The sequence below is a fragment of the Anoplopoma fimbria genome, chromosome 19 (assembly GCF_027596085.1).
Source record: "Anoplopoma fimbria isolate UVic2021 breed Golden Eagle Sablefish chromosome 19, Afim_UVic_2022, whole genome shotgun sequence".
Classification (NCBI taxonomy): Eukaryota; Metazoa; Chordata; class Actinopteri; order Perciformes; family Anoplopomatidae; genus Anoplopoma; species Anoplopoma fimbria.
In genome coordinates, this window is record NC_072467.1 from 13,139,167 (window position 1) to 13,166,525 (window position 27,359).

At 44.5% G+C, this 27,359-nt stretch overlaps 1 protein-coding gene across 1 annotated transcript; it reads left to right on the top strand.

The window, feature by feature from the left end:
- Nucleotides 1-179: 179 nt before the first annotated feature.
- LOC129108398 (homeodomain-interacting protein kinase 3-like) lies at nt 180-25,972 on the top strand. The gene is given in 21 exon segments (XM_054620195.1): nt 180-500; nt 3,197-4,185; nt 4,293-4,484; nt 4,602-4,783; nt 11,860-11,983; nt 14,903-15,022; nt 15,524-15,610; nt 16,650-16,834; nt 16,965-17,121; nt 17,649-17,772; nt 17,946-18,040; nt 18,176-18,330; nt 19,276-19,419; nt 19,501-19,848; nt 20,293-20,451; nt 20,545-20,822; nt 23,000-23,148; nt 24,051-24,123; nt 24,126-24,233; nt 24,236-24,286; nt 24,289-25,972. Coding segments are annotated over 20 exon segments (4,047 nt in total). The 5' UTR covers nt 180-500; nt 3,197-3,198; the 3' UTR covers nt 24,618-25,972.
- Nucleotides 25,973-27,359: the final 1,387 nt, after the last annotated feature.

Consider the following 27,359-nt stretch of genomic DNA (forward strand, 5'->3'; position numbering starts at 1 on the left):
TTTATAGACTCTCTCTCGCTCTGTGTGTGTGTGTGTGTGTGTGTCTCTCTCTCTCTCTGTGTCTCTGTGTGTGTCTCTCTCTCTCTCTCTCTCTCTCTCTGTGTCTCTCTCTCCTCCCCAACATTCCACACATGCGGAGAAGCAACAAGCTACCGAACGAGCAGCGACAGCTAGCGGGGCTACACCTCCGTCGGGGACGCGGCGTATTCACACGCAAAAAGTTTGGAAACACGGCTTCCCGGTGCTGAATAGAGACGAGGGCGACGCTGGGCGAACCCCGAGACGGCTGTCGGAACCATGGGTCATAGCTGGCTTTCGTACAAGCTGGTTATTCGCGTCATTTAGAAGCTTCAAATGTGTGAAAAGTCGCTCGGTCTCACCTCGTCGTTGAACAAGATGGCAGCAGCAGCATCGTTGCAGGATTTGACTGTGGTGCGGGTCCCCGTCGCGAGCCTGTCCCTCGACGCTCTCGGTGATGCGATAAATAGGTCTTACTGAAGGTATGCCACTTCATCTGAGTAAAGTCAGTGTCAAGTACGTTATTACTGGTACGGTTATGTTTGTCTAATTTATCCATTTAACGTCGGAGCTACTTCGCCCGCAGCTAGCGTGTTGGCTAACTGGTAAGCTAGCCAACTTCAGTTTGTTCCCCTCGGCAGACTAGTGTTAGCAGAGAAGGCTAATTAGTTTGAGCTAACAACGACTAGTAGTTATTCACACGTCTATGGAGAGCTCTGTGCTTTAATATTGAATAACTTCATATATTTATGACGTGAGAGGTTATCTGGGAAAGTTAAGTACGTGGACAGAGTGTATTTACGTTAATGAAGAACACGCAGCTCTTGCCTTACAGTAATTATGCATGTGCTGGTATGTTTGTTAAAGCTAACTGTGAGTTAGCTCATACCTATTCCGCGTAGGGTAACCCAGCCATTATTTAGCTGCCTGTCACTAACAACATAAGTTTCAACAGGTGTCTGGGCTGGTGTTGCCCTTCCCCCAAACACACACACACACACACACACACACACACACACACACACACGCGCGCGCTCGCTCACCACCCCTTCCCATATGTCAACTGTCTCCTAGATTGATCAGTAACAAATTGCGTTTACAGCTGGCCTGCTCTTACAACTGAAACATACCACCAACACACACACACACACACACACACACACACGCACGCACACGCACACACACACTTCTCTGTCATGGCTCTCCATTTCGTTTGCCCTGCAGGCTATCAGGCTACCTGGGTTGGCAGTGAGAGGGCAGCTGTGCCCATGCCAGCAGCCTATCCCTCAATGACTGATGGGCATGGCACCTTGTCAAGCATACACAGGGTGAAATATTTGCACTGAGCCAGTCAGATAGTGGCGCCTCTGTTACTTTATTGCCTGTGACTTTTGTCAGTTGCATCAGCAGGTTTTTATCAATACTTGACAGACTGGAAGCTGTGGTTGGTGACTAAAGAAAGTGCTTTTTTAATATACAATGATATCCAATGGCAATGTCATTGCTGTCTTTCTAGAAAATGTTAATGGTTGCAGAGAATTTTGATTACAAGCTCAGATTTACAGGTAAACTCAAAAATGTATGTAGTGCAGTAGTAATCGGCTCAGTTTCGCACTCTGGGTAGGCTACTGGTAATATTGTTCTTACTAGAGTGAAGTCCATATGTTTGCTCAAGAGTTCTTCCATGGGTTTGTGAATCTCTGTCAGCAGCATATCGGGTAAAACTCACCAGCCCTTACAAGCAATGAGTAATGAAGTGTGCTTCATTGTTGGGTTGACGTCGAGGCACACCCCTCAGCCTGTCTGAGCCTGTGTCTGAAGGCTTCGTTAGTCAGGAGGGCCACTGGCTCCCAGCAGGCCTTTCTTGTAGAACAAAACGCAGTGTTTAAGACCATTAGTTTTATTAATGCGTTTGTGCAACACGTGCAATGTTGCCTTTGAACTGGAATCACCCGAGTCTGTGTGTGTGCCGAGTTGGGCACAATCCGTCTCTGTTTGGAAATAATCAGGAAGTTTGGCTGACAGGCTTGGCCTCGGACGGTTTTCTGCCTATTATCGTGGTGTCATGACTTGCTGCAAGGAGAGGAGTGTTGCTCAAAGAAACTTGGAGGAACTTTAAACTTTAGTTAGAAAAAATTCCTTGAAAGTTTGATATAATCGGCCAGTGAGTCACCATTTTTACGTCATTTTTCTGGTCTTTACTCTTTGGTCGCAGTGCCTGTGCTTTTTTTCCTCCCTCTTTCGTGTCTACAACTACCAAGGAAAGGGTGTCAAACACTAGTGCGTCACCAAGGGCTGATGAATGGATAAAAATCTCTGAACCATATTCATGTATGCATGCGGGTTGTATCGAGTGTAAACTCGCATGTCAGATATGGTTCACTTTCAGAAGTAGATATAAGATATGGTTGAAATTTATCACAGGCAAAAATCCGAGTGCACAGTGGGCTCCCTCGGTTGAATTCATTCCTAGCATTTGATTTACTCAGATTTGGGGCTTTGAAGCAGCTCAGAATTGAAGATGTTGCTCGGTGTTCATCACAAGTAACAATTCTAATGCGAATGGTTCATAAAACAATATTTCAGTAGCAACCTGGACTGAAAAGGTTTATCAATCAGGTAGTGGGATCAGTCATTTAAATTCATAGGTGTAAAATGTCACTGAGTTACATCCATCATGCCTCGTGACGTATCGTTTCCCCCTGGGTCACTGCTTTTATTGCGGTTCTACTTTGTGTGAAACTGACCCTTCAGTGTGGCGTGCGGCGACAGGACAGAGTAGCAACGGGCTTCCCCCATCTCCAATTACAGTAGGCCTCTTCCCCTTTTCAGTCCAGATGACACGATGGCTTAGATGGGTATTCGCTTTGGCAGCTTTTATGATAACATTATATAGATCGCAATCTTGCTCAGGAGGAGGGTGAGAAGGAAGGTGCTACTTTGCTCTTAAGCTGTTCACTTCTCTGTACACAACACTTTTGTAAATGGAGTTTTTGTGCAGGGAATTTGAATTCTGACACATTTCAATATCAACAAGTTGGCGTAGGCTATCTCAACATTTTTATTAATCATGTAGGAAAATCCTAATCAAGGCCTAAAGCCCTAATTGTGTCAAGTTGGCTTTACTCTTGACTAAAAGATACATGTTGCCTTTGTTTTTTCTCTCTCCGTTCTTCAGGTATGGCCTCACAAGTCTTGGTCTACCCATCACACCTGCACTCAGCTCAAACAAGTGCCTTAGGAACCAGCAGCAGTGGTACAAGCAGACACAAAGACGAAGGTCCTAACACCAGCAAGGCCTTTCAGCACCGACCCACGCCCAAGACCTATGTGATCGGCGTCAACTACGGTATCGCCTACCCCAACAACGTGATCCCATCCTCAGTTGGTGCTGATCCAGGAAGTCTGCACGAGGGACTTCAGCTCAGCGAGAGGGAGGAGGGTGCATCACAGGCCGCGGGATTACAGAGAGAGGAGAGCTGGGAGAGACGAGGAGAAGGTCCGGCTGGGATCCAGAGCGGAGGCCCACAGGAAGGGAGGCTTCGAAGAGACAGCGGTGGAACTCCGTCAGGAGGAGGCTTGGACTGCGGGCTACTCAGGAGGGCCTGCATCAGAGCAGAGGAGGAGGAGGTCAGAAAAGGAAGGGCGCAAGCGAGAGGGGGTTACGTCAGCCTGCTAGACACAGGTGCCCCCCAGAAATGTGAACAGAAGGCAGGCGAAGGTGGAGAGCATCCGCAGGAGAACAGCTGCGCAGGAGCCATGCAGATAGTGGAGGAGGTATCTGCTCTACCTTCACTTCCTCCGCCTGTGGCCATGTTGCAAACCAGCACCGGGAACAATGCAGACACTGTCAGAGTAGGGGGTGGAGGGACACTGTTGACTCAACACAGCAAGCTTGAGGCAGTGACCGGCATGGGAATTAGCACGAACGGGACCGAAGTCGCGGCTGGAGCTACAGTGACCAGAACTGGATCGGGAGATGGTGACTATCAGTTAGTTCAGCATGAGGTTCTGTGCTCCCTGAAGAACAGCTATGAGGTCTTGGAGTTCCTGGGCCGTGGCACCTTCGGTCAGGTGGTGAAGTGCTGGAAGAGGGGGACGAGTGAAGTGGTGGCTGTCAAAATACTGAAGAACCACCCATCCTATGCACGTCAGGGACAGATTGAGGTGAGAATCTGCGAGTTTAATCCTTCAAGATGCTAATGAACTGTTTTCTTTTTGATTTGCATTTTGCTGTGATAGTCTGAATGTAACTGTTACTGAACCCCCTCCAGGTGGAGATCCTGGCCCGGTTGAGCAGCGAAAATGCAGACGAGCACAACGTGGTGCGCGCCTTGGAGTGCTTTCAGCACCGCAGCCACACCTGCTTGGTGTTTGAGATGCTGGAGCAAAACCTCTACGACTTCCTGAAACAGAACAAGTTCAGTCCGCTGCCGCTCAAAATCATCAGGCCCGTTCTGCAGCAGGTAAAGTCAAAGTGTGTCGCAGACATCCACAGACACATAAACACAGCACACATGGATGGAGTTAGAGAGAGCCAAACTCACTCATAATACATATTTTATTAATGTAACTCTTTGCAGGTGGCTACAGCCTTAAAGAAGCTCAAGTGTCTTGGTTTGATCCATGCTGACCTGAAGCCAGAGAACATCATGCTGGTGGACCCCTCCAGGCAGCCGTACAGAGTCAAGGTCATCGACTTTGGCTCAGCCAGCCATGTCTCCAAGGCCGTCTGCTCCACTTACCTGCAGTCCAGATACTACAGGTGAGGACGGCCACCATCAGTCAAAATAAAAATGTTCAAGAACTAATTGAACAGACTTTGTTTTGGGATATTCTCCACTCTCACACACATTAAAAGCACCACAAGGGTGTTTCTCTTGTTGCTAATCATAGCTGTTTTTAAAACTGTGAACGAGAAAAAAATCATTAGACTGGCTTTTGTCAGAATAAAAAGCACTACAGATTTTTTAAAACCCAGATGCAATATTTATAATGAGGAATTGCGTAGTTGAGTTATCTACCCCATTTTGGTAGGAGAGAAATCAAAAAATGCCACAAAAAAGACAAAGTTGCACACCTTAGAACAAACTGAGTCGGTTTCAAATATTACAGAATGTTTAGGTTTTAGTTTCACTGTGTAGAATATTTTTTGGGCGATCGGATAATTCATGCTATTTGTCATCATGGGATGCTGACACAGTTAGCTGACTTAGTTCCAAGATATGTCTCTCTGTGTCTTTCCCACAGGGCTTAGTGAAGTCTTGCCCTAGCTTTTAAGTGTTTAGGCCCTCTCTCTTCTTATGTAATGTGAAGTGCTCCTCACACTCTCTGGGAGCTCCAGCACATGCAGTCCCCCCACCCCATCCAAACCACCCCCTTTCTCTGCATCTGTCTTTCACTTTTTGTCCTCTCCGCCTGCTGTCTTTCGCTCTTTCCTGCACATACTCATTTTTGGACCAGTGCCTGCATTCATGCATACATGTACGTCTGATCTGCGTTTAGCACGTCACGACCCGATTCTGCTGCTCTTGCATAACGTGCAGAGGAACTGAGATGTTTACATTAGGAATGGCGTCCTGAAACGGTTGGCATGTCGTGTAGGCAAGGGCTGAGAGGGAGAATGTGCTTATGAAACAGGATTGATAACTTTCGAGACACATTGTTGCGCAAAATAACTTAATTTAGGTATTAAGCCTTAAGCTCACATTATGCCACACCAAAAAAACAAGACGGAATGTACAAAGTGGAACGTTTGTTCAACATCAAAACCTGTTCTCCCGTTAAGAATGCACTGTAAATTGTGGACTTGTCTGATTGTGGAATTAGTGGCAGGTGACCCTTTAAATGAAGTCCATACTTGTTTCCAAGGCATAGTATTTCCTTTTTATTAACCACTGGATGCGACTGGCAATTCCATTCACCCCCAGCAAGTTTCAGCAAGCACGCCCGAGCGAGTTGGTTAAGCTGTTGCAAACGTTGTGCAATTCATGACAAATACTGTTGAGATACTGTGCAATTCTGCAGCTAAAGTACTGCACACACCCATCATTACACTCCTGCACTTCTGATTTTATAGCCCAACATTTCCTCAGTTGCTTCTGTTGTAGTGTGTGTCTGGTTGTTTATAAATCGGGACACAAAAGAGTAGGGGCTTCCCGTCCTAAAGCAACCACAATGCCAGTGTCACCGCAATGCCAGCGTCAACCCTGGGTGCAACTTCTTTTTGAAAAGAAGCAAGCCACTTTCTAGGCCCCCCTTCACATAGACGAGGTGGGGAGTGAAGCTCTAGTTGTTACGTAACACAAAGGCTCTGCAGTTGACCCGGTTCAGTGTGAGTACGAGCGTGCGTTCGCGTGCTTTTCGCGTGCTTGCGTGCTTTTCGCCTTCGAGCAGCATCGGCAACGCTGAGCCCACAGCGCAGTTAAAATAGGCTGGCACTGAATTTTAGGGAGGTCGCCCAGGACACAGAAGTCCGGGGAAGAATGTGGTATGTGAAAACCCACATTTAGATCCAGGGGAAAAAAACAAGCAGACATTCCTGTGTGTGTGTGTGTGTGTGTGTGTGTCTGGGTGTGCTCTTATGTGCTCTCGTGTCAATGCAACAGCTGCCAAGGCTGGATACTTCATGAAGGTTACACAATGTACCCTAACATGCTACACAATAACTAAACTCAGATGGAATTTAGTGAAAAGTAAAGAAAATCGGTGTGTCGAGTTTATTAACTTCCACAAAGCTATATGGACCCAAACGCTTGTGTAGTGTGACATCTGGCTGTGTTTATCTGTGGCCACACACAGTTTTAATCTATTATTTGGATTACTTTATGCTTTGTGAGGCTTCTATTTTTTGCCAAAGAGGTCCATTGGGGTGAAAAGTTTATTCAAAGAGTACAGACACAGTAACTGTTTGGTTTATAATGGGAGACTAGCACTTCGTCTCTCTCTTTGTTTGCTTCCCATCGTGTGTTTGTGTGTGTGTAGGAGTCATTTTAGCCATGATGACAGCCGGCAGTATACTCATTCATACTTTAATTTGTAGATCCTGGTTAGGTAAACTTCTGTATTCACAGAGAGATGTCTCCACGCTTTTTTTGCACTGCACTGTAATGTTTTGTTTTTTTCCTTCCCTATCTATATACGATTATGTAATTTGACTCCCAGGGCGGCGTGTGTGTTATTTTGTTTGTACATCGGGTTATCAGGAGAGTGGTTTGCAGGACACAGTGTCTCCTCGTCTCCAGCGCTCATGTTGCATAATGGCTGTACTGTATTGTTGCCACGGTGAAGCTGTAAAGAAATGCTGGCCTCACCGCAGAGGGTAGGAGGAGTATTTTTTTTTTTTTTTTTTTTTTTTTTTTGCTGGGGTTTTCCCTGGATTTTCCAGAGCCATAGGTGGTAGTGTTGCCAGCAGTGTGGATTTGATGAAAAAGTCAGTTTTTAAGGACAAAAAGAAAAACCCCACAGGGCCGTAAAATTGAGGTCTTAAACTAAATGTTTGTATCCATGACTCCCACACAAACTTTAAATGAACAGACCAACGCCAGACAACATTATATTTAAGGTTGTTAATATTTTTGAAGCTCGTAAATGTTTGTTTACCAGCATGAGCACCATGTTAACAAAGATCACATGAGAGACGCTCAAAATGCTAATTGAGCTATGTCATATATAGGTCACATTGTCTTGTGAATACTAATAAAGGGTGTGTATATGTCCCACTCAGATGATTCAATAGATTCTGTGTCAGTTCAGTGGAATTATTTACAAAAAGTAGTGGACTCTCGTACTTTTTTTGGCCAGTGTGCAGTTCTGCTAAGTGCTAGTTGGACTGCCACCACCCTAAATGAGTAGCTCGGTCGGCGGTTACTCTGGTATATTCTGGTTTAACGGTACATGCTTTATACATTGTTAATTAAGATTTCAGGCCATCACAGAAAAGATACGTTTTTGGCATGGGCGTTCATCTTTAAGCAAGTTCACACATCTATTTTTTTTATTTTTTAGAGATATGCGGTTGTGTGCGGATGTAGCCATATCTCAGACTTGCTGTGACGAAGGTTGATTGGTTAATTGTTTTGTTTGCATTTGGAAGTGTCCTCAGGTGAATGCTTATTCAAGTTTTTGGCCGTCATAATCTGTATATTTCTACAGATTCATATAAAGATGCATTCCAAAAAAATGTTCTAAATCAACAGAGTTTAATTTCCTTTATCTACCTTTTCATTGTTTCTGAATGGACCTTGTTAGTCCACAGCAGTGCAAACAGAATCTTCAACAGTGGACCCTGGTTGTCTTTATTCACCTACAGCAAACAGGTGCCACCTCGCTTACTCATCAGGATAATGCTTTGTAATGGATACGTGCTTGAACTTTGTTTGTGTTTAACGAGCAGAACTCTGTAGATGGAAGTCTCTGGCATGCCCGACGCCTGTTGAGGTCTGATGTATCGTTGCCATGGCAGCATGACACAGCAGGGCCTGGTGAGGTGACTGTGCTCTCCTGCGGGGGCCGGTGACGTAAAAAAAAACCAACCAGGCTCCCACAATGAAAACGGAGCAGCGGGTGCGTGAATAATTCAGCTGAGCAGATCAGGTGGAAGGAAAGATGGCTATCATCTCGGCTTGCTCACAGATTCGGGCCGCTTGTGTCGGGCTCCCTTCAATCTAGGTGTGATTTCTTTAAATCCAGCACCTAGTCGCATTGCGATAGTGCAACATTTGCTATTTGAGGTAGATATTTAGATGTGTGTTTCAAGTTCTCTGTTTTAGAGAAAGAACAGGAAGGTTGAATGCTGAGAAGGCCCTGGCATGTAGCCTTAGGCCTTATCTCAACACATGAATGCCTTTTTAGAGAGGAGTTATTCTGAATGTTAGTTTCACTTCACAGTTTTAAAAAAAACTAACAAGGCTAGAAAAATAGTTTTGTTTTTTTCTTTTACACAATTGGGGAGTTTTTTGTTGTTGGGGGAAGTAAAATACATGCATCAGTGTTTGCCTATTTCTGCTCAACATCCCAGTTTGATCTGATGGTAAACTGGAAAGCCATGCATGACTGTGGACCCCACACCTGCTGCTCTTACGTAGTGCATTATGAATAATACATGACCACTCACTGTTAGTGGTGTATTCATGTTGCGAAATCCCCCCTTCCTCACCTGCCGGATCGTTTTTTGTTTTTTTTCCCCTTATCAGAATTGAATTACAGCATATGTACAAACATGCCACTTGTGCATGATATTCTAGTGGTGTCTCTCGGGTGATCATTGCTTTCTGTTTGCATTGCTCCTGTTTGCCACACATGCGCGTTTGCCGTCATGTAACTCGACCTGCCGTCCCGCGCCTTAGCAATGCAGCGGGATGTTTTTCATGCTTGTGATCACCTTTTTGTTCACAGGCGTCGGAAGCCTTGTGTTCACACGTCCCGTGACGAGTCCCCGAACACACTAGGATACGTCCGTGCCCCGAGCTGTGTGTATCCTCAGTGATCTCAGTTCTCTTCACGCAGCAGGGGCGTGTTGCCATACAGTCTGCAGTTTGTTCTTGTCCTAACTGCAGTGTGAACAGTTAGTTCTGGAACCTGGTCTGGCTGCCAAACTCCTGTGGGTGTGTGTGTGGTTGTGTTTTTATTTTTTTATGTGATCGGCTTTTACTGCTCTGGAAAGCCCCCCCTTCTGTATATAGGCAAAGTCAAAATACTTAATTTAAAATGGCTACAAAAAGCAAAACGTTTTTGATGTTAAAAGTAACTGGTCCAAGTCTTACTGTAAAACTTCTTGTTCCCATCTGTGTTTTCATCCGTACCTCAAACGTTAAGCAACACCAGTTACAGAGTTAAAACCAGAACCGCCTGTTTCCTCTTAAGTCACAATAGTCAAATGTTTTTGGTAATCTTCAGCAGTTGACTAATTTGGCCTCAGTTTGGCCTCAGTTTATCTCTAGTTTGGCCTGAGTTAACCAGCTATGCATTGCAGGTGTGTGCTATTATCTATGCTATTATCAATAATTTTTTTTTGCTCTTTAAAAAAAGTGTGAATTTGTATAATCATTTCTTTGAACATTATTTAGTTTTTATAGTGTGCTAAAATGTATGCTTACTGCCCTTTGTCCTTCCTCTTTGTGTCCAAACTATTGTGGTCTGACGTCTTTGTCTCTGGGAAAATCCACCTCTGTTTATCTTAGCATTTACTTAAACCTAGGAGCGCCACAATCAGTTTCTTACTCCCCACTTTGCAGGAGTGCGCTGTGTTTGAGACACTGCTCGTCTTTGCATAACCTAGCTTCTTCCTCTTGAAGTAGCAATAGGAAACAGCAAAGTGTCATTTCCTCCTCCAGGCTAAGGAGGACAGAAAGCACAGGCTGTAATCATGATGGGCCTGACATCTGCAACTGTGTGTTTGCACACAAAGAAAGGCATGCTCACAGTCGCGCACACACACACAGAACGTTGAGCGATGGCCCCATTTATCACCATGTAATACTGTTACACTATGGTCTTGCGTCCGGCTGTTGCTCGGCAACAGTCATTCCCCCCCCCACGGTCGTCACAGCCGTGGTTGCTATTTGCAGCACTGTTGCTCAGCGGCTGTGTCCAGGCCTAATGGCCCATTGTTTTCATACGCCGCCTCACACCGCTGCTGCAAGATTACTAGTCCCATTTGAATTGCGTAAATGGCAAAGTCCACTCGTTCATGATGAAACTGTAATTTCTCGCACAGAGACCGATATGTGATTGGCTTTGTGCTGATTTTAAGATAAACTCACCTCAGTTTCCTTTAGATTAACTGCAATTTAAGAGGTGGAATGGAGTCATGTTAAATGTAAAACTTCATAGAAGATGATGAGATTAGTGGAAATTTTGTTTGTGGCATATATTCAGAGTTTTCAAATTGAGGCAAAGGTGGTACCTTAACCGTTCCAAAGTAAATGCATGTGGGCCCATCTGCCTTCTCTGCCTGTAGAAAGCACCATCTATGACCTAGACACTCCTAACTCCAAGGATTGGGGTTAAAGAACAGTGATTTGTTCATGAACCATGTTGTAGTTTGAATCACAAAAGGTTTCTCAAGGTTTCAAGTCAGTCATATGATAAACATTACAGATCATTTAATCTGTTACATGACCAAAAACAGTTATTTTGTCAGCATGTGGCTTAAAAGGTACACTGAATTCTAGGTTTTTTCTTTTTTTAGATTGTGCTTTATCATGGCCAGCACTCATGGTCTCATTACCATAACATTACCATATCTATGCAGGAAACACAACGTGGAATCATAGTAGTTATTTAAGATCCAGGGACACTCTTGAACATTTATTTTATAGTGTTGACGGGGCTTACACTATCTACATAGATTACATTTTTCCCCTTCTCTTTTTCTGAAACCCACCAGCAGAAGCTGCAGAAACCTTAGCCCTGCCGCTCTAGTGAATGCGTAGACTAGTTCTCAGGTGTGGCAGTGACTAGTGTTTGATTTCACATGGTGACCAATAGGCTTGGTGACTGAACTTGGTACTTTTAAGGGTACCGACCAAATGATGTTACTACAAAGTGCAAATTCACGTTAAATCAACTAGGGATGTGGTGTGTCAATTGTTCTAAATAAATGACAAAATATTCTGAGTAAATGACAAAATATTCTGAATAAATATAAACAAAGTCTAAAAAAAAATAACAAAATATTCTGAGTAAATAAAAAATATTCTATGTATATTATAACAAAATTGGAAGTTTGAACGTTTTATTACACAATTAAAATATATTTTTGTTATTAAAGTCGGTTTAAATATAAATGGTACCCAACTCGCCAAAGTAACCTATAGTGTCTCTCTTTCCTCTCTGCAGGGCTCCAGAGATCATTTTGGGCCTGCCATTTTGCGAGGCCATAGACATGTGGTCACTGGGCTGTGTGATAGCCGAGCTCTTCTTGGGCTGGCCCCTCTACCCTGGAGCGCTGGAGTACGACCAGGTAACATTCTTAACACGCAAGAACTATCTCTCCCCCCCCCACACACACATACACACCAAGGGAGTCAAGCAGAGATCAAAATCACCTCTCTACCGCCAAGAAAGAGGGAGTTACGAGAACAAAATACACACAAATATTATTTTCCAGAGATCATAGAATACATATGTAATGTGTGTATAAGTCTTCAGTCACTGCTTTGCCATTAGCCAAAACTCAACAGTAAGTTCATTATGTAGTTAAACCTGTATTTGTTGTTGCTCCACAATCTCTCTCGCTCTCTCTCTCTCTCTCTCTCGCTGCATGAGGGAAGTCCAACAAATCCAGCATGAAATCCACCTAATACTAATCTGAGCCGAGCGAATCCGGAAATTGTTCTTGGCAACATGCAACGATCTTCCCACAGGGTCGTGAGGTCTAAACAACACAACTGGGACTTTTAAAACGGCGAGGGAGAGGGAGCATGGGAAAAGAACCGCGCCGCATTCACAGACCAGTCCAGGATTACTCTGTGTTTTGAGTACAGGCTACTCTGTGAAGACGAGCACTAAGCTAAGAGTTTAGACACACCCTGGTACTGTCGTGTCTTGGCAGGATATTTAACGTTTTATGGACATCTACAGAGTTCTCCAAAGCTAAAGTATTTGGGCTTCTTTGCTAAACCGAATTAAAACGGGCTGAACTTTGATAGTACACGCCAGTTCCAAACATTCTTGCTCATTAACATTTTTTCCTTTCCGTTTTGGAGTTTCTTTTTCGTGTCAATTGGTCCTCCAGCAGCAGCTAGCTAGTTTGGACAATCTTCAGTCAGAGATAGTGGCTTATAGAGCTTCGCTGAGCACCGACCGCTCTGTTGAACCACTGGGCCATGCCAGAACACACACACACACACACACACACACTCGCACACACACACTCGCGTGTGCATATTGAGCCCCCCAAAAGTATGCTGTGCTATGCCAAGGCTCACTGCAGTTCCACTCTACACAGCAAAATGTATTTATAAGCATAAGCCTGATGGTAGACATGCGCACGCACATGATACGCTCACACACACACTCGCAGTGTTCACTGCACCATCAGCAGGTTGCGGCCAGTCAGTGTGTTTGTTCTGGGCCGTAGACACGTGCACCTGCACTCGTGCACACACGCATACAGACTGTAAAGCGTACCACTGGAGGATTTCCAAAGGTCATGGAATTTCTGTAGTATCATTTTTTTTTATTTGAAAAGGGCCAATGTACTTTAATCAACAGTCAAACAAATGTAAATGTACATTTGAATTCGATGAAAGGCTAGTTTTCATCTGCATTTCCCTTTGCCTGAATTTCGAGAAGGGTAATCAAGACATGGCAGGCCAGATCACAGTGTGAGTTCTTGGGATACGTCAGCGCATATCTGGGAAACTCCTGTGAAATTAACCATATGTAAATGTTACAACTTGCAAACCAAACGTTGCTGGAAACCACACCTTTGTTAAAGGAATAGCAAATCTCTCTGGACCTGGAAAAACAAAAACAGACTAACAAATCAGTAGAAAAACATTTGTAAGGTCAGTGAGGCAATCCAACCTAGTCGCTGCAGGTCATGTAGTTTTACGTCAGAGCCATGTCTAAAACCCTCCAGTGAAAACATGTCATAAATATTACATACATCTTTTTGTATCATATTTTTTCATTGACTGGCACATACTTTGTGTCTCAATAGAGTTTAAGAAAAGTGTTGAGTGTGAGGGAAGGGGGAACCGCCCCCATAAGTAGTTGCAACACTGTACAGAGCAATGCAGGATAACGGCACAGCAGACTGCAGACTTTACAAACCCACATGAACCTAACCACAAAGAGCGATGGAAGTAGGGAAGGGTTATGGAAACGGAGGGCATTGCGACGCCCAACACCATGCCGCAGAGGGACTGTCAGCTCTGGTGCTCAATGCAGTTGGCTAAAGTACTTTGGAATCAAATGCTGGTAGGCGTCATCTACTGGCGTCAGCGGAGTCAGGAGAAATCCTCCGTGCTGCGCTAAGATTTCATATTTTAACCATGACCAGGACACAGCCTCTTTGTTTCTCTGACCGTGTGGACAGCTGATGTTTTCACATTACAGATGATGAACTTAGGCAGTAAAACATGACACTTATGTTGGAGTCTAGTGTGGGGGCGGCCACTCCCCCTTAACTGGGCGGAGGAGTGAAAATTATATTTCTCGTAATTTTAGGTATGGTGCATTGAATAAAATGCATTAGTAATATTGTGCAGTGTTTATAAAAAAAAATAAAAAAAATATCTATAGATAACAAAAAGCATGAACCACCTGCACAAGACAAACTCATAACTGGTTAAAAAATAAATCTAAAATGCTTTTAATGAATGCCTTTGACAGTTCAAATACGTTCTTGCATTTTCCCAATGTTTTTGCTGGTTTAACATCATAAACAGAGACCTTTCAATCTGTCACTTTAAGTCCAAATAAGGTCATTGAAAACGATGCTTGGAGTATATGTGTGTAGGTTTAGCATGAATTGTGGTTTAAGTGTGGTTTAATTTGCTACATTCAGTAAAGATTCAGTGCGTGTTTTTGTTTTTTTGTTTGTTTGTTTTTTTAACTGTGCTAGATTTTGCTAAAACATGTCAATAGCCTTTGACTCTGTTTTTTGTGTGTGTGTCGCTTGTTTGCTGCATCAGCCTTAGGCCTGTGAAGTGCTCCATCTATGTCAGCTTGGCAGTGCAGTAAAGGTTAAAGGTGCAGGGATGTCATATTGAATAACAAGCAACTCAAAGACCAACTCTTAGACTCTGCATCTTGGATTTTGTCTAAGTATACATGATGGATATGCTGTCGTTTTCACTCTCTCACTTTTAATATTCCACTCTCCTTTTCTCTGCCTCTTCCTTTTTTGTTTCTTTACTCTCTCTCTGCTCAGATCCGGTACATCTCCCAGACTCAGGGCCTGCCAACCGAGCAGCTGCTCAACAAGGGGACCAAGACCTCTCGTTTCTTCTCCAAAGAATCCAACTCTCCCTACGCCTCCTGGAGACTAAAAGTAAATATATACACACATGTGACGCTTATGTTAGTACGCAAAGCACACATCATCCACCTTTCCTTCGGTGGTGGTGGGGACACAGACGCACACAGACCAACTGGGAAGGTGAGATTAGAAATGCAAGTGAAAGGAAAACGGACGCATAAGCTTTTCAAAACAAGACAAATCCGGCATGCCCTGAGAAAAGCTGTAGGAAAACAGTGTTTAGTCTACCTGCTGAACACTTTCTAAACACATTTTCAATGAATGTAAACCTAAAGTTTATCCGTCCATGTGCTTCCCAGCTAAAAACCCAACGGCCTAGCACTCAGATTTACACGGAAACACATAGTTTACCTGTTTATTTGATATAATACTTCAACGTTTCATTCTTCATCATGTAAACATGAAAAATCCTGTGGAAGCTTTCAACACACAGACGTGTTGTGTTTGTACAAAACTCTGATAATACTGCACCCATGTATTGTTTTCATCCTAATATTTTTGTTCTCCCTTCAGACGACAGAAGAGCACGAGAAAGAGACGGGACTTAAATCCAAAGAGGCCAGAAAGTACATCTTCAGCTGTCTGGACGACATAGCACACGTGAGTCCAACCAGACCAAAATGACTTTAATCAAGTTCCAACCATGCTGAACAAATCCAGCGTAAGAGGGGCAAGAGATAACAGACATGATGTAGGGATGTAACGGCACACAATGTTCACAGTTCACGACGTACCTCGTTTTTTGGGGTCACTGTTCGGTACAATACGGTAAACGGAAAATGCAGAAAATGACTTTTTTTGTTCATTTATTTTGAAAATGATTACCATTCATAAGTTGCTCATTGGCCATAAATTCCACTTTAGCAGTTAAGGTCAAACACTGGCATTTTGTCAATAATAAATAACAAAAGTAAGACGGAACAGAAATGTCTGTAATGTAAATGTGAAGTATTTCTGATTCTGTAATGGTCCATCATAAGACCTGTTAGTAATTCCCCAACTGGGTCACATTGTGTTAGAGCTCAACCACTTTAACCATATGCTTTATATCTGTATTGTCTACCGTCACGTATGGTCGCATATACGCAGCATTACTCTATAGCGTTGGTTACTTTTGCTTGGTCTGAATCTGAATTTGGAGACTGCCTAAACGCTGTGGAGAGAAAATCTCACCATCCACTCAGTTTATGTTTCATTCCACTAATCGACACATTCTAGTGATGCCGTCATAAAATACATGTTTGAAGCGCCTCCACAGACATACCCGACTTCCGTTTAACAGTGTCGGCATATAGTCTGACACAAATCCCGGTCTATTGAGCTTGATTAACCGGGCTAAACAAACTAGCATGCTACAAAGGTGCGCTGCCAAAATGTTCCAGGTAGAACTCATGCTCCAGAATTTCTGTTCCGCATGTGCGAGGAGCAGACATAAACAGCTTTTTAGGTCACAGGGTGTACCAAAAGGATGGCGCATTACACCCCTAACACGATCCAATCTCAAAACGCATAAATTCAAAAACAGTCACATCCGTGGATCAGTTCAAGTGCTGCCGGGTTCCTGAATTGACCGTGATGTAAACATGTCACCCTGCGTGGTTCTCATCTCTCGGTGTGCCTCACCGCTTTCGTCCTCCAGGTGAACGTGGTGCTGAGCCCCGACGGCAGCGACATGCAGGCGGAGAAGGCCGACAGGAGGGAGTTTGTGTCCCTGCTGAAGAGCATGCTGCTGATCAATGCTGAGGACAGGACAGTTCCCGCCAGCGTCCTCAACCACCCCTTCCTCACAATGACCCATCTGCTGGACTACCCACACAGTAACCAGTAAGGATGCCACTACTGATGCAAAAATGAGCCAGATCACATGCTCTTGTTTGTTTTTTCTTTGTTTGACCTCAAGTCGTAAAAAAATGTTGCCCCTCCGCCCACTACAAACTCTTATTATTCTCTCCAGCGTGCAGTCAGCGTTCCGCATCATGGACATGTGCCACAGTCGGCCCGCCAACGCAGTGTTTGACGCTCTGAACGAGAACACCATTCACTTCTCAAGGCCCCCTGTAGCCTCCTCTGGCCTCCCTCTAGGCTACAGCAACATGCCAGTCCACACTCAGGTGAGACACTGAAGCGTGCGCGTGTGTGTGTGTGCGTGTGTGTGTGTGTGTGCGTGTGCTATACATTCCTTCTTACCACCAGTAATCATTAAAATAAGCGTGACAAAGATCTAGATTTACAGGGACAACAGTCAGTTCTTTAAAATGCTATATTGCTTAAAAAATTATTACATTTCTGTCATTTACCCGTTTTCTCAGGAGAGATAATAAATATATCCAATCTTTGGTAATGTTTCTATGCACTGTTTTTGTACTGATGACCTCATGTTGCCATCTTCAGGGGAGAAGGTGCTATGACATATCAACTCAAGAGTATTGGTCTTCACGTTACCCTCACATGTGACACTGTTGAAAGAGTTATCACTAATCTTCTTTCCATGTCTGATTTTGTCTCCCCTCTCTGCCTTTCACTTGGTTTCCTCTGAATCTGACTATTATTTTCACATTTCACCTTTTCTTTTCTATATTCTCTTCTCTGTCTGCCTCCCCATCTCTTGTTTCTTTCACTCTACTCTTTTCTAACGCAGGCTATGAACCAGTCCGGTCCCTCAGTGTTGCATCCTGGGATAGCTCTAACTACTGGGAATGGTCAGTTCGGGTGCACTGACTCCTTCCCACCTGCCCTTCTTCTTTGTCCTCCCCCCATGCAAGGTATGCAGACTGCAAACTGCTTGCAATGATTCTTTAATACACATTTTTTTTTCATTTTAATTTTGTTATGAAAAAGCTTTCAAAGACATTATTCACTCTTTTCCAAAATATAATAATTAAATATAGCCACAGCCTTTTGAGCCATGTGAATGTCTTTTTATTTTTTTATAAAGGTAACCTTAACCAACCAGCAGGGTATTCGGTTCCCATGGTAACTCAGGCTCCTCCCATGCAGCCCTTACCAGTAAGACCTGGTGTCATTGCTCAGGTGAGACGCAGACCCAAACATGTATTGTAAATATGTGTGTAGCCTGTGTATCCTTGGCAACCACTGCCCCCCAACATTGGTATAGTGGAGTTAATACAAATCAGATGATTGTATTTTCCCGTTCTTTCCCTCTAGCAGGCCTGGTCCAGCCGAGGGCAGCAGCTCCTCGTCCCAGCAGGCTGGCAGCAGATGACTACCGTTGGTCCTCCTCCCTCTCACCCACCTCCCCCGCCACCATCCTCCCTCACCAACGACGCAGCAGCCGGCCCACAGAGAATAAGCGACTGGGGGTGAGTCACCCTGCTCTGAGTCACCCAAACACTTCGTTTTGAGTCTGGGAAATTCCCGTTTTAAGACTTCCACTAGTCACAATTCTCTGTGTTGCATTAAATGTGTATGCATATCCTTAAGTAACTGTCGACTTTCAGTTTTAACTTGATTATTTGAATGTAATGTAAACCAAAAAAATCACTTAACGCAGCTAGACTCAATTTCTTGTTGATGTATGTTCTTACAGTAAACTAAAAGGGTTTTTCCAATTGCAAATGCTCATGGCAACGACTGTTTACATGTCATAGAAAGTTGTGGTTGTAATACTACTACCGTATTTTCCGCACTATAAGGCGCACTTAAAAGCCTTTAATTTTCTCAAAAAACGACAGTGCGCCTTATAATCCGGAGCGCTTTATATATGGATTAATTCTGGTTGTGCTTACTGACCTCGAAGCGGTTTTGTGTGGTACACGGCGCTCTGTCAAAATGTTTTAGTACGACTTTGGTAAACTACAAAGCCGCACCGCTTGCAGCATTACGGCTACCGTAGTCAGGAGCGTCGCGGAGTAATACATACTGTGCTTCACCATAATATTACAGTGTGTGTGGATAAGGACCCCAACATGGCTCCTGTCAAGAGACACGCTTACGACGCGGACTGAACACTCAAGGCTGTCAGTCACGCAGTAGAACATGGGAATAGAGCAGCTGCGAGAGAATTCAACATTAATGAATCAATGGTACGGAAGTGGAGGAAGTTTGACTGACTGACTGTTTTGTTTCGCTTAATGCGCCTTATAGTCCGGTGCGCCTTATATATGAAAAAAGATCGAAAATAGACCATTCATTGACAGTGCGCCTTATAATCCAGTGCGCCCTATAGTGCGGAAAATACGGTACTTTGCATCGCTATTTAGTGTTTTCGTTCGAGATATGTTAACGGGAAACCTTTCCCCCCACAGCAGCCACTACACCTCAATGATGCACCAGCCTCTCCTGACCAATCAGATGCCAGCCCTCTCTGCCCATCAGCCAATCAACATCGGCATAGCTCATGTTGTGTGGCCCCAGCCGGCCAATAAAAGGAACAGACAAGGTCACAACAGGTGAGATTCTTCTCCTTGAGTGAAGCTAAACTGCTCTGCCGTTTTTATTGATGTGTAATATAACAACTGCTCTGTTCAAAGGAACCTGTCCCACCCCAGCAACATCCACATATCAGCCAAGATGGCCAACGCTGTTGGACAGGCGGTGGCGCACAGAGAACAGCCTCGGAGGGAGGCGCCCCCGACGGGGACCAGGCAACCGGCAGTTCAAAACTCAGACGAAGAGGGAAACAACGCAGAGGAGGAGGTGAGCTGCTTCAAAGAGGCGGTGCCAAACGTTAACAGCCAGCTGGACCTGTCCAGTCGGCATCAGCGGGAGGTGGCGGTCCTGATGGGGGACACGCCGAGCCCCGCTCCCAGTGTGATCAGCATCCCCAGCGAGCTGACTGATGAAGAGGACGAAGACCCTCAGAGGTGCCGTCTGGGCGAGTGAGTTAGAAGACATTCATTCATTCATTCATTCATTTTCCGTAACCTGCTTATCCAGTTAAGGGTCGCAGGGGTACTGGAGCCGATCTCAGCTGTCAATGGGCGAAGGCAGGGTACACCCTGGACAGGTCGCCAGTCTGTCGCAGGGCAAACAACCATTCACACTCACATCCACACCTACGGGCAATTTAGAGTCTTCATTGCACCTAAGCTGCATGTCTCATGTCTTTCAGTTACAAGACAGACAGTTGAAATGGGATGATAAAAATCTGCCTGCTCAACATGTGTTTAAATTGAGTGGTTTTAAAAGTCAGGCCACCTTTTAGTTGTCAGTAGCGGAATAAGCCTCTGTTACAGGCAGATTGTAAATCTAAAATGTCTGTGATGCATTTGTTCTACTATCGTGAGGCTCCAAAATGCTGACGTGACTTTTGATCCCCGTAGGTGTAAAGAGTGTGTGTGCGAGGCGTGCAGAAACACCAGTGTGTCCATGGAGAGAGTGTGTTCTCTGAGCAGCCCCGACAGCAGCCTCAGCACCAGCTCTTTTGCCTCTAACTCCCTTCAGTCCAGCCCCTCCCTCTCACCATGCAAGAGACCCAACAGGTAGTCAATCACCTGAGGAAGAAACGTTTTAAAAAAGAGAAATACACTTCTAAGCTCCGGTCATCTTCATGTTATTTGCTCCTCTGTGTTCAGCATGTCGGAGGACGATGGCCACGAGAGCGGCTGTGACACCGTGGAAGGATCCCCCGAGTCCGACACGTCAACCTCCCCGCGTGCCAACAGCCCGTACCGGTACCTCGACAGCAACCGCAATCGCAACGAGCGCCCGTCTTTGGCTGCCATGGTGGCGCCGCTGCCTTCCCCTGCGGTGCAGGGCAGGAGCCCCCGCGGCGTTAGGACGATGGTGGTTCCACCGATGAGAGTGCAGAACAACAACAGCCACGGGTCAGAGGAGCGTTTTCAGAGGACAGGTCAGTGGAAATATGAAACCTTCACATCAGGAAACGCATATTTCTGTTTGTGTGTTTATGTACCGTGTAAATCGATTATACAGGACTGGTTTTTTATTTGTTTATTTGGTTTTAACCTCTTCGATTCATTACAAGCTAACAATGCTCTCGTGAAAATATTGTGTGTACTAATACCCAGAAAAGTTTTCCCCATAAATGTGTCCTCATCTTGCCACATTGTCATGCGCTCTGTCACCTGCGCTTTGGCGGTGTCTGCTTTTGCAGGTCATATGGAAGCAGTAGGGGCTTACCGCCCCCTAGTGGCTCATAGAGGCTTTAACAGGTGATCAAGAGACACCAACAGAGAACTAGGCCACTTCGTTTCCAACACCTCCAAGATGCATCCATAGTAGGCAATGCTAAAATTGCCCGAGAGTCCTCTTTTTCTATGGCTTTCCCTCCATCAAATTAGTAGTTTTTCTTCAAGGAAAAAACAGCAAATGTTTTGAAGAGCTGGTGTGCTTGCTCCTCACCTTATACACATGCACAGGTTAAAAACAGTGTCTTATTATGAAAGTTGTCAACATCTAGTGTAAGCTTCAGTGAACCGGATAGTTTAAGCAGTCACTTTGACTGATGATCAGTGAAATCCTTTCGATTTCATATCTCTTAATCCCTTAAGTAACTCTCACCAACCATTCAAACCAATATATTTAATGCATTTTGAAGTATCTAAAACTAATCCCTCATTACTTGACAACCCCTCCCACTGCAGCTATGCCTGCATCAGTGATGTAGAAGTTTTTACACTAGAAGAAGAGGCGGAGTTTACTTCAATCAGAGTACAGCAGCCTATTTCCTGAGTCTGCTTTGGAGGGAAAGGTGGATGCATACCAAGTGGTGTTGAGTCGGAGCCTACACTTTCTCTGCTGGTTCTTGCCATGCAGCAAAAGTTGCCCTAAGGCACTGATCTGAGATCAGCTTCACCTTTTTGCTCTCCCCAGATTTTGATATTCTTTTTTCTAATTAAATGGTGGAGTGAGTTGAGAACTGATACAGATCAGAGTCCGAGGAGAAACTTTGCTCCTCAGGTGCTGTTTTTCTGAGTGCCAACAATCTCTGTTTGTTTTTCTTTTCCCCCAACTTTATGGATTCTATTGTCCACTTTTCCGTTGCTGTGTTAAATGGGAAGATTCCCAACTGGTTTAAAAGTGAAAGACGTTTGATGATTCTCTAATAGCAGCGGAGGTTAAAGTCATCATGTGCCCATTTAATTCTATATGTTCATTCCTCTACACTTCTTCTGAAGGGAGTCATTATTTCTCTTGTTTGTTAACGCCGCTGCCCTGTTGTAACATCAAAGCTCTTTTGGGCTTCTGCACTATGGAGTTGTTCTCATTTGGCCAGCACGTTAATCCAGAGAACACAGATTTTTACCCGTAAAGTTTGAATATTGATAAATCTAAAAAGGAGACTTTCTTTTAAGTCTCATTCAGTGAAGTTTAGGTGCCGCTTGGTCCACATCAGATGTTAAGAATTGTTATTAAACCTGAGCTTTTCCAGTTATCCTTTTGACTGCACTTCAAATAAACAGGCTGCTTTTGTTCAGCTGGCTTCATATCTCGGATTCAGACGCTGCTGTGTCTCGTAACGTTTAGCTCCATACATACTGGTCTTCGGATATTGTTGATCCCTGCAGATTTGCCTGCTTTTGCTTCAAATGCAAATTTTGCTTGTGAAAATCTTTTGACCGTGCATTGCACAGCCCCCGCACAAATGTTCCATTTAACCGTAGAACGGTGCTGCTACATTGATTGTCTTTCATCGGCACTCAGGAGAACAACTTGGTGGTTTCTTTTGCTATTTTTTATTCACGAATGCACATTAGCATTTCTAAAGTATCAACAAATATTTTGTTGCTTTTGTGGCCTCAGATCTTCAGTCTCATCATATACTGCTCGTTGGTCTGGTTAGTCTTTCTCAGCCTGGTAAAGCCACTCTGCACACGGTTCAGGATTCTGTGCTCGTCCTGGTTATAAATACATTTCCATACTATATGGAAACAGCAGTATCTATATCTATTTTCTCTCTGGCATGCGCCCTTGTTTGTTGTGGATTAACCTGCCATCTATTTTTTGCGGGAGTTTAATTATGTCAGACTTGTGTGACTCACTTTCTGTCTTCTCTCTCTGTTCCAGTCTCCGAGTCCTGGTCCCGGTCCAAAGGGCGCTGCAGCCTCGTAGGACAACAGAGCACTCCCTCCTTCCCCCTCCTCCCTTCTGCCCCCCTCCTGTCCCGGCAGCAGAAAGTTACAGGGCAGCAGCAGCACACTCTGGGCTTTGGACAGGTCAGTTTAGTTCCTTTCTCTATATAATGCATGGGGGATTAAGCAGGAACTGAACGCTTCAAAACCTCTTGGTGAATATTAATAGAACTGTATAAACTTTGCAGCAGAGCTCTAGGACTTTTTTTTTTTTATTCTTTTTTTCTTTTTTTTCTTTTTTTAGAGCAGTACATTTGTGGAAGTTTTATCGCAGCACACAGCAGGAACTGTAAAGGAATAGTTTAACTGTAAAGGAACAGTTTAACTGTAAAGGAACAGTTTAACTGTGAAGGAATGGTTCAACATTTTGGGATGTTCGTTTATCCGCTTTCCTACCCGGAGTTCAGTGAGAAGATTGATACCATTCTACCAGATATGAAGCTAGATCCAGTAGTAAAGGGGTGATTGGCTCAGTCCGGAAGGTACAAAATCTGAACATAAGCTTAAAAAAAGCTTAGAAAACACAGTGTAACTATAACAACATCTTTTTTTTTTTTACAGACGATTAAGTGCCAGGAAAACTCCAAAAGTTTATTTTCTTGGCCAAAACATAGTCCAGCAACTTTTTAAACTTTGGTGCAAATTAGTGAGCTTAAGTGGTGCTCGTTGGTGTATTTTGTCAGCCAGGCTAGCTGTTTCCCCCTGTTTTCAGTCTTTGTGCTAAGCTAACTGGCTCAAGATTCATACTAAATGGATAAACATGAGCGTGGTATCACACTTCTTATCTTACTCTCAGCAAGAAAGCGAATAAGTGCTTCCCAAAATGTAAATAACAGAAGAGACTGCGTAGAACCCTGTTGTTTATCAGATTGTGACTGAGCTCCCTCTATTCTCTCTCTCTCTATTCTCTCTCTCTCTCTCTCTCTCTCTCTCTCTCTCTCTCTCTCTCTCTCTCTCTCTCTCTCTATTCTCTCTCTCTCTCTCAGATGCAGCCGTACGGTTCCAACCACAGCAGCAAAGAGTGGAACGGCAACTATGGCCCTCTGCGGCCCCACGCCTACATCCCCCTACGGTCCACACGCACACCTTCACGCACCTGCAGCACAGCAGCCCCACCCACACCTCGGCCCAGGGCCTGCCCGCTCACGCCCTGCTGCAGTACCCCCCAGCGGCCCGCTCGCCGCCGCTCACCACCCCCACCCCATCCTGCCCTCCCGCCCTCCTCCCCGACTCTCCTCCAGCACAGCTACGGTCTCTCCCACCCCCAGGGAGGCGCCATAGTGCACCAGGTGACCCTGGGCATCAGCGCCCACCCCCACCACCACCACCACCACCACCACCAACACCCGGGCCACCCCGCTCCCCACCCGCACAGGCTCCTCCCCTCCCCGACCGTCCACCCGCACCACCAGCCCGCCTACGGCATCAACCCCCACCAGTTCAAGCCTCCCTTCCCGCCCCCTCACCCATACATGGCCTCCCCGGCCGCCTACACCGGCTTCCCCCTGAGCCCCACCAAGCTCAGCCACCACCCGCAGTTCTCCTATATCTGAGGAGCAGAACGGGGCCGCAGCAGTACCTTCTGGTGAGGAGGGGCAACGGGAAATGGACCGGGGCTGCGACCTGGGCAGGTAGAGCAGGCAGCAGAGCACAAAACGGACACTTTTGACGAGGAAGACGAGGATGAGGAAAACATGGTCATAAGGAGAGAGATGTATCAAAGGGGACTGAGAAAGAAAAACAAACGTGAGATAATGTTTTATGGTGTTTTCGAGGACAAAATGAATTCAGATTGCCAGAGCAACTGAGAGACTTCCCGCATAACATCATGTCGGATGAAAAGCGGAGCTTGATTTAAAACGGCGAAGCTTCACAAGAGAGCGTCAGGAGAGAGCTGATGACTTCACAAAGTGCGACAAAAAGGAAGTTTTAATTGATAATGTGTCCTTTGCACATTACATCCTGTCGTTTGATTAGCGTTCAGAGAAAATGATCTAAACAGAGGGCGGTGAAATCGTTCGTTGTCGCTGTTGCTGTCAGGGCGTTCGGCCTCCCCCCGCCCCCCTTTATCTTTGTTGCCTTGTAGCATGTGTGCTGGCCGGTCTGATCTGCGTGTTAAGCCATCCCAGTGCGTATTAACCGGGATGGAACGCTCCCGTCTTTGTTTGAGGCAGACCTCGCTGCTGCCTTCGCCCTAGTGCCTTAAAGATCAGAGTCTCTGATGTTACTTCAGGAGCTTATAGATTGTACATTTAAAAAAAATATATGGGCTTGCAGCACTTAACCCTCAGACTCTGTACGCGACGGGCTCATTGGATAAATAACGCTTGCGGTCTTATGTGTTTAATATTGGCAAATGTTGGACTTCAGTTTGCTTCCTAACTCAGAGTATGGATTTACTTTAGCTAGAGGCTGCACATTTAGGGCTTTGACTGAATGAGCTTTTTATGTACATAAAGAGTGATTTGATATTTTGATAATCGATTTCTATTCACTATAGTACTTAAATTCATAACAGTATTGTCACTGTTTACTGTAACTGCAATACAATCTAGATGGCCTCTGGGTTGCCGTGTTTTTAAAAATATTTTTTGGGCATATAGACTAGACTCGCGTTGACGCATTTTAGTTTTTCGGGAGCGGCATAGATATATAAACGCGATTGTGTTTTTTTTTGTTGTGTTTTGACTTTTAAATGCTTCTCAGTGTTTGAGATAACCTATCAACTTACAGTATTGTTGCCGGGCTATTGAGCGTTAGAGGTGTTATCGGTAATTGTTTCAAATATCTGTGTGCAAACTAACCTTCTTGTCCATGTATTGAAGTCAGTTTTGATACATTCCTTCAGGGTGCATGCATAGCCTGTGTGTGTGTGTGTGTGTGTGTGTGTGTGTGTGTGTGTGTGTGTGTGTGTGTGTGTGTGTGTGTGTGTGTGTGTGTGTGTGTGTGTGTGTGTGTGTGTGTGTGTGTGTGTGTGTGTGTGTGTGTGTGTGTGTGTGTGTGTGTGTGTGTGTGTGTGTGTGTGTGTGTGTGTGTCAGTATGTAGTAGAGCTGCGTCTTTATCCGTCACATCAGCTGGTATATTTTCTTTCCTCCAATCAGCACCAAAGACTGTTCATAAATCATTTCTGAACCACGGTCAGGACTATTTCTCCTTTCACCTCCAGCATACTGTTGCAGTTATCGACATTGGAATATATTGTGAGATCTCTATTTAAAAAGAAAAAAAAGAGGTTGAGGTTTTATTTTTCTGAGCAATTCTTTTTCTGGCAAATTGTATTTGGAATGTATAGATAATACGCTGCTATGTACTGATTATCTGCCACTTCGTAGCTGTGAATTTAGAGGAGTAATCTCATTCTAGCCTGCATTTTCTCTCTTTTGTATAGTAGTTCTGATGACCAGATACAATAGAAGTGTTTTTTTTTTTTTTTTTTCTCTTATATAGTATATTGAATGCTATTCCTATATGCTAGTGCCTATGTATATCGGCTGTGTTGTTTTGAAGTGTAAACTGCTGTAATGGAAGTTATGAGTTTTCTTTTTTTTGTTTTTATTCTGTTGCTTTTTGGTGCGCGCGTGTGTGTGTGTGTTTTTGTGCGTGTGCATTTAGCATCAGTATTTCAAACGTAGGTTGGGGTTCATCGTTGGGTTCTGTAACCGGTGTGTCGTCGTCGTCGTCGTCGGTGTGTTATCGCTTTCTCCCGATGACACGGCTTCTATTTCCGTTCGTCGGACTGTATTTGCAACTCTTCGTACTGTACAACTAGTGCCTTTATTCAAACAAGTGGCCGGCGGATGGCGTCCACTTGTCATGAACTAGTTCCTCCAGAGGGGATCAGCTCCTTATTTTTTCACATCACGAAAAAAAACCCAAAGGTGTTTGTTTGTTAGACTTAAGAATAGGTCTGGAAACAATCTATTTCTTTTTTTTTTTTTTTTTTTTTTTTTAAACAGAATCCTAAGAAAGTACAAGTCAGGGAATGTTATCTTGCGCTCACCAAGACCTCTGTGCAGTACTGAAAAAAAAAAAAAAAAAAAAAAAAAAAACATCGGGCCTGAATATACACAAATGCAAAAGCTTTATTCTCACACAGTGAATGTATTTGTGGAACTCGAAACATCAGTTTTTTTTGGTTTTGCAAATTAGTTACTTGTTGCATTTGTGATGGCTACATAGCTGTTATTTCTCTCATCTTTGTATTGGGATGTTGATAATTTGTTGTATGCAGCTATTACCATAGGTAGATATCATCGTGTGTTTCGGTCAGGGGTTCCTTCAAAAGGCTTTATCC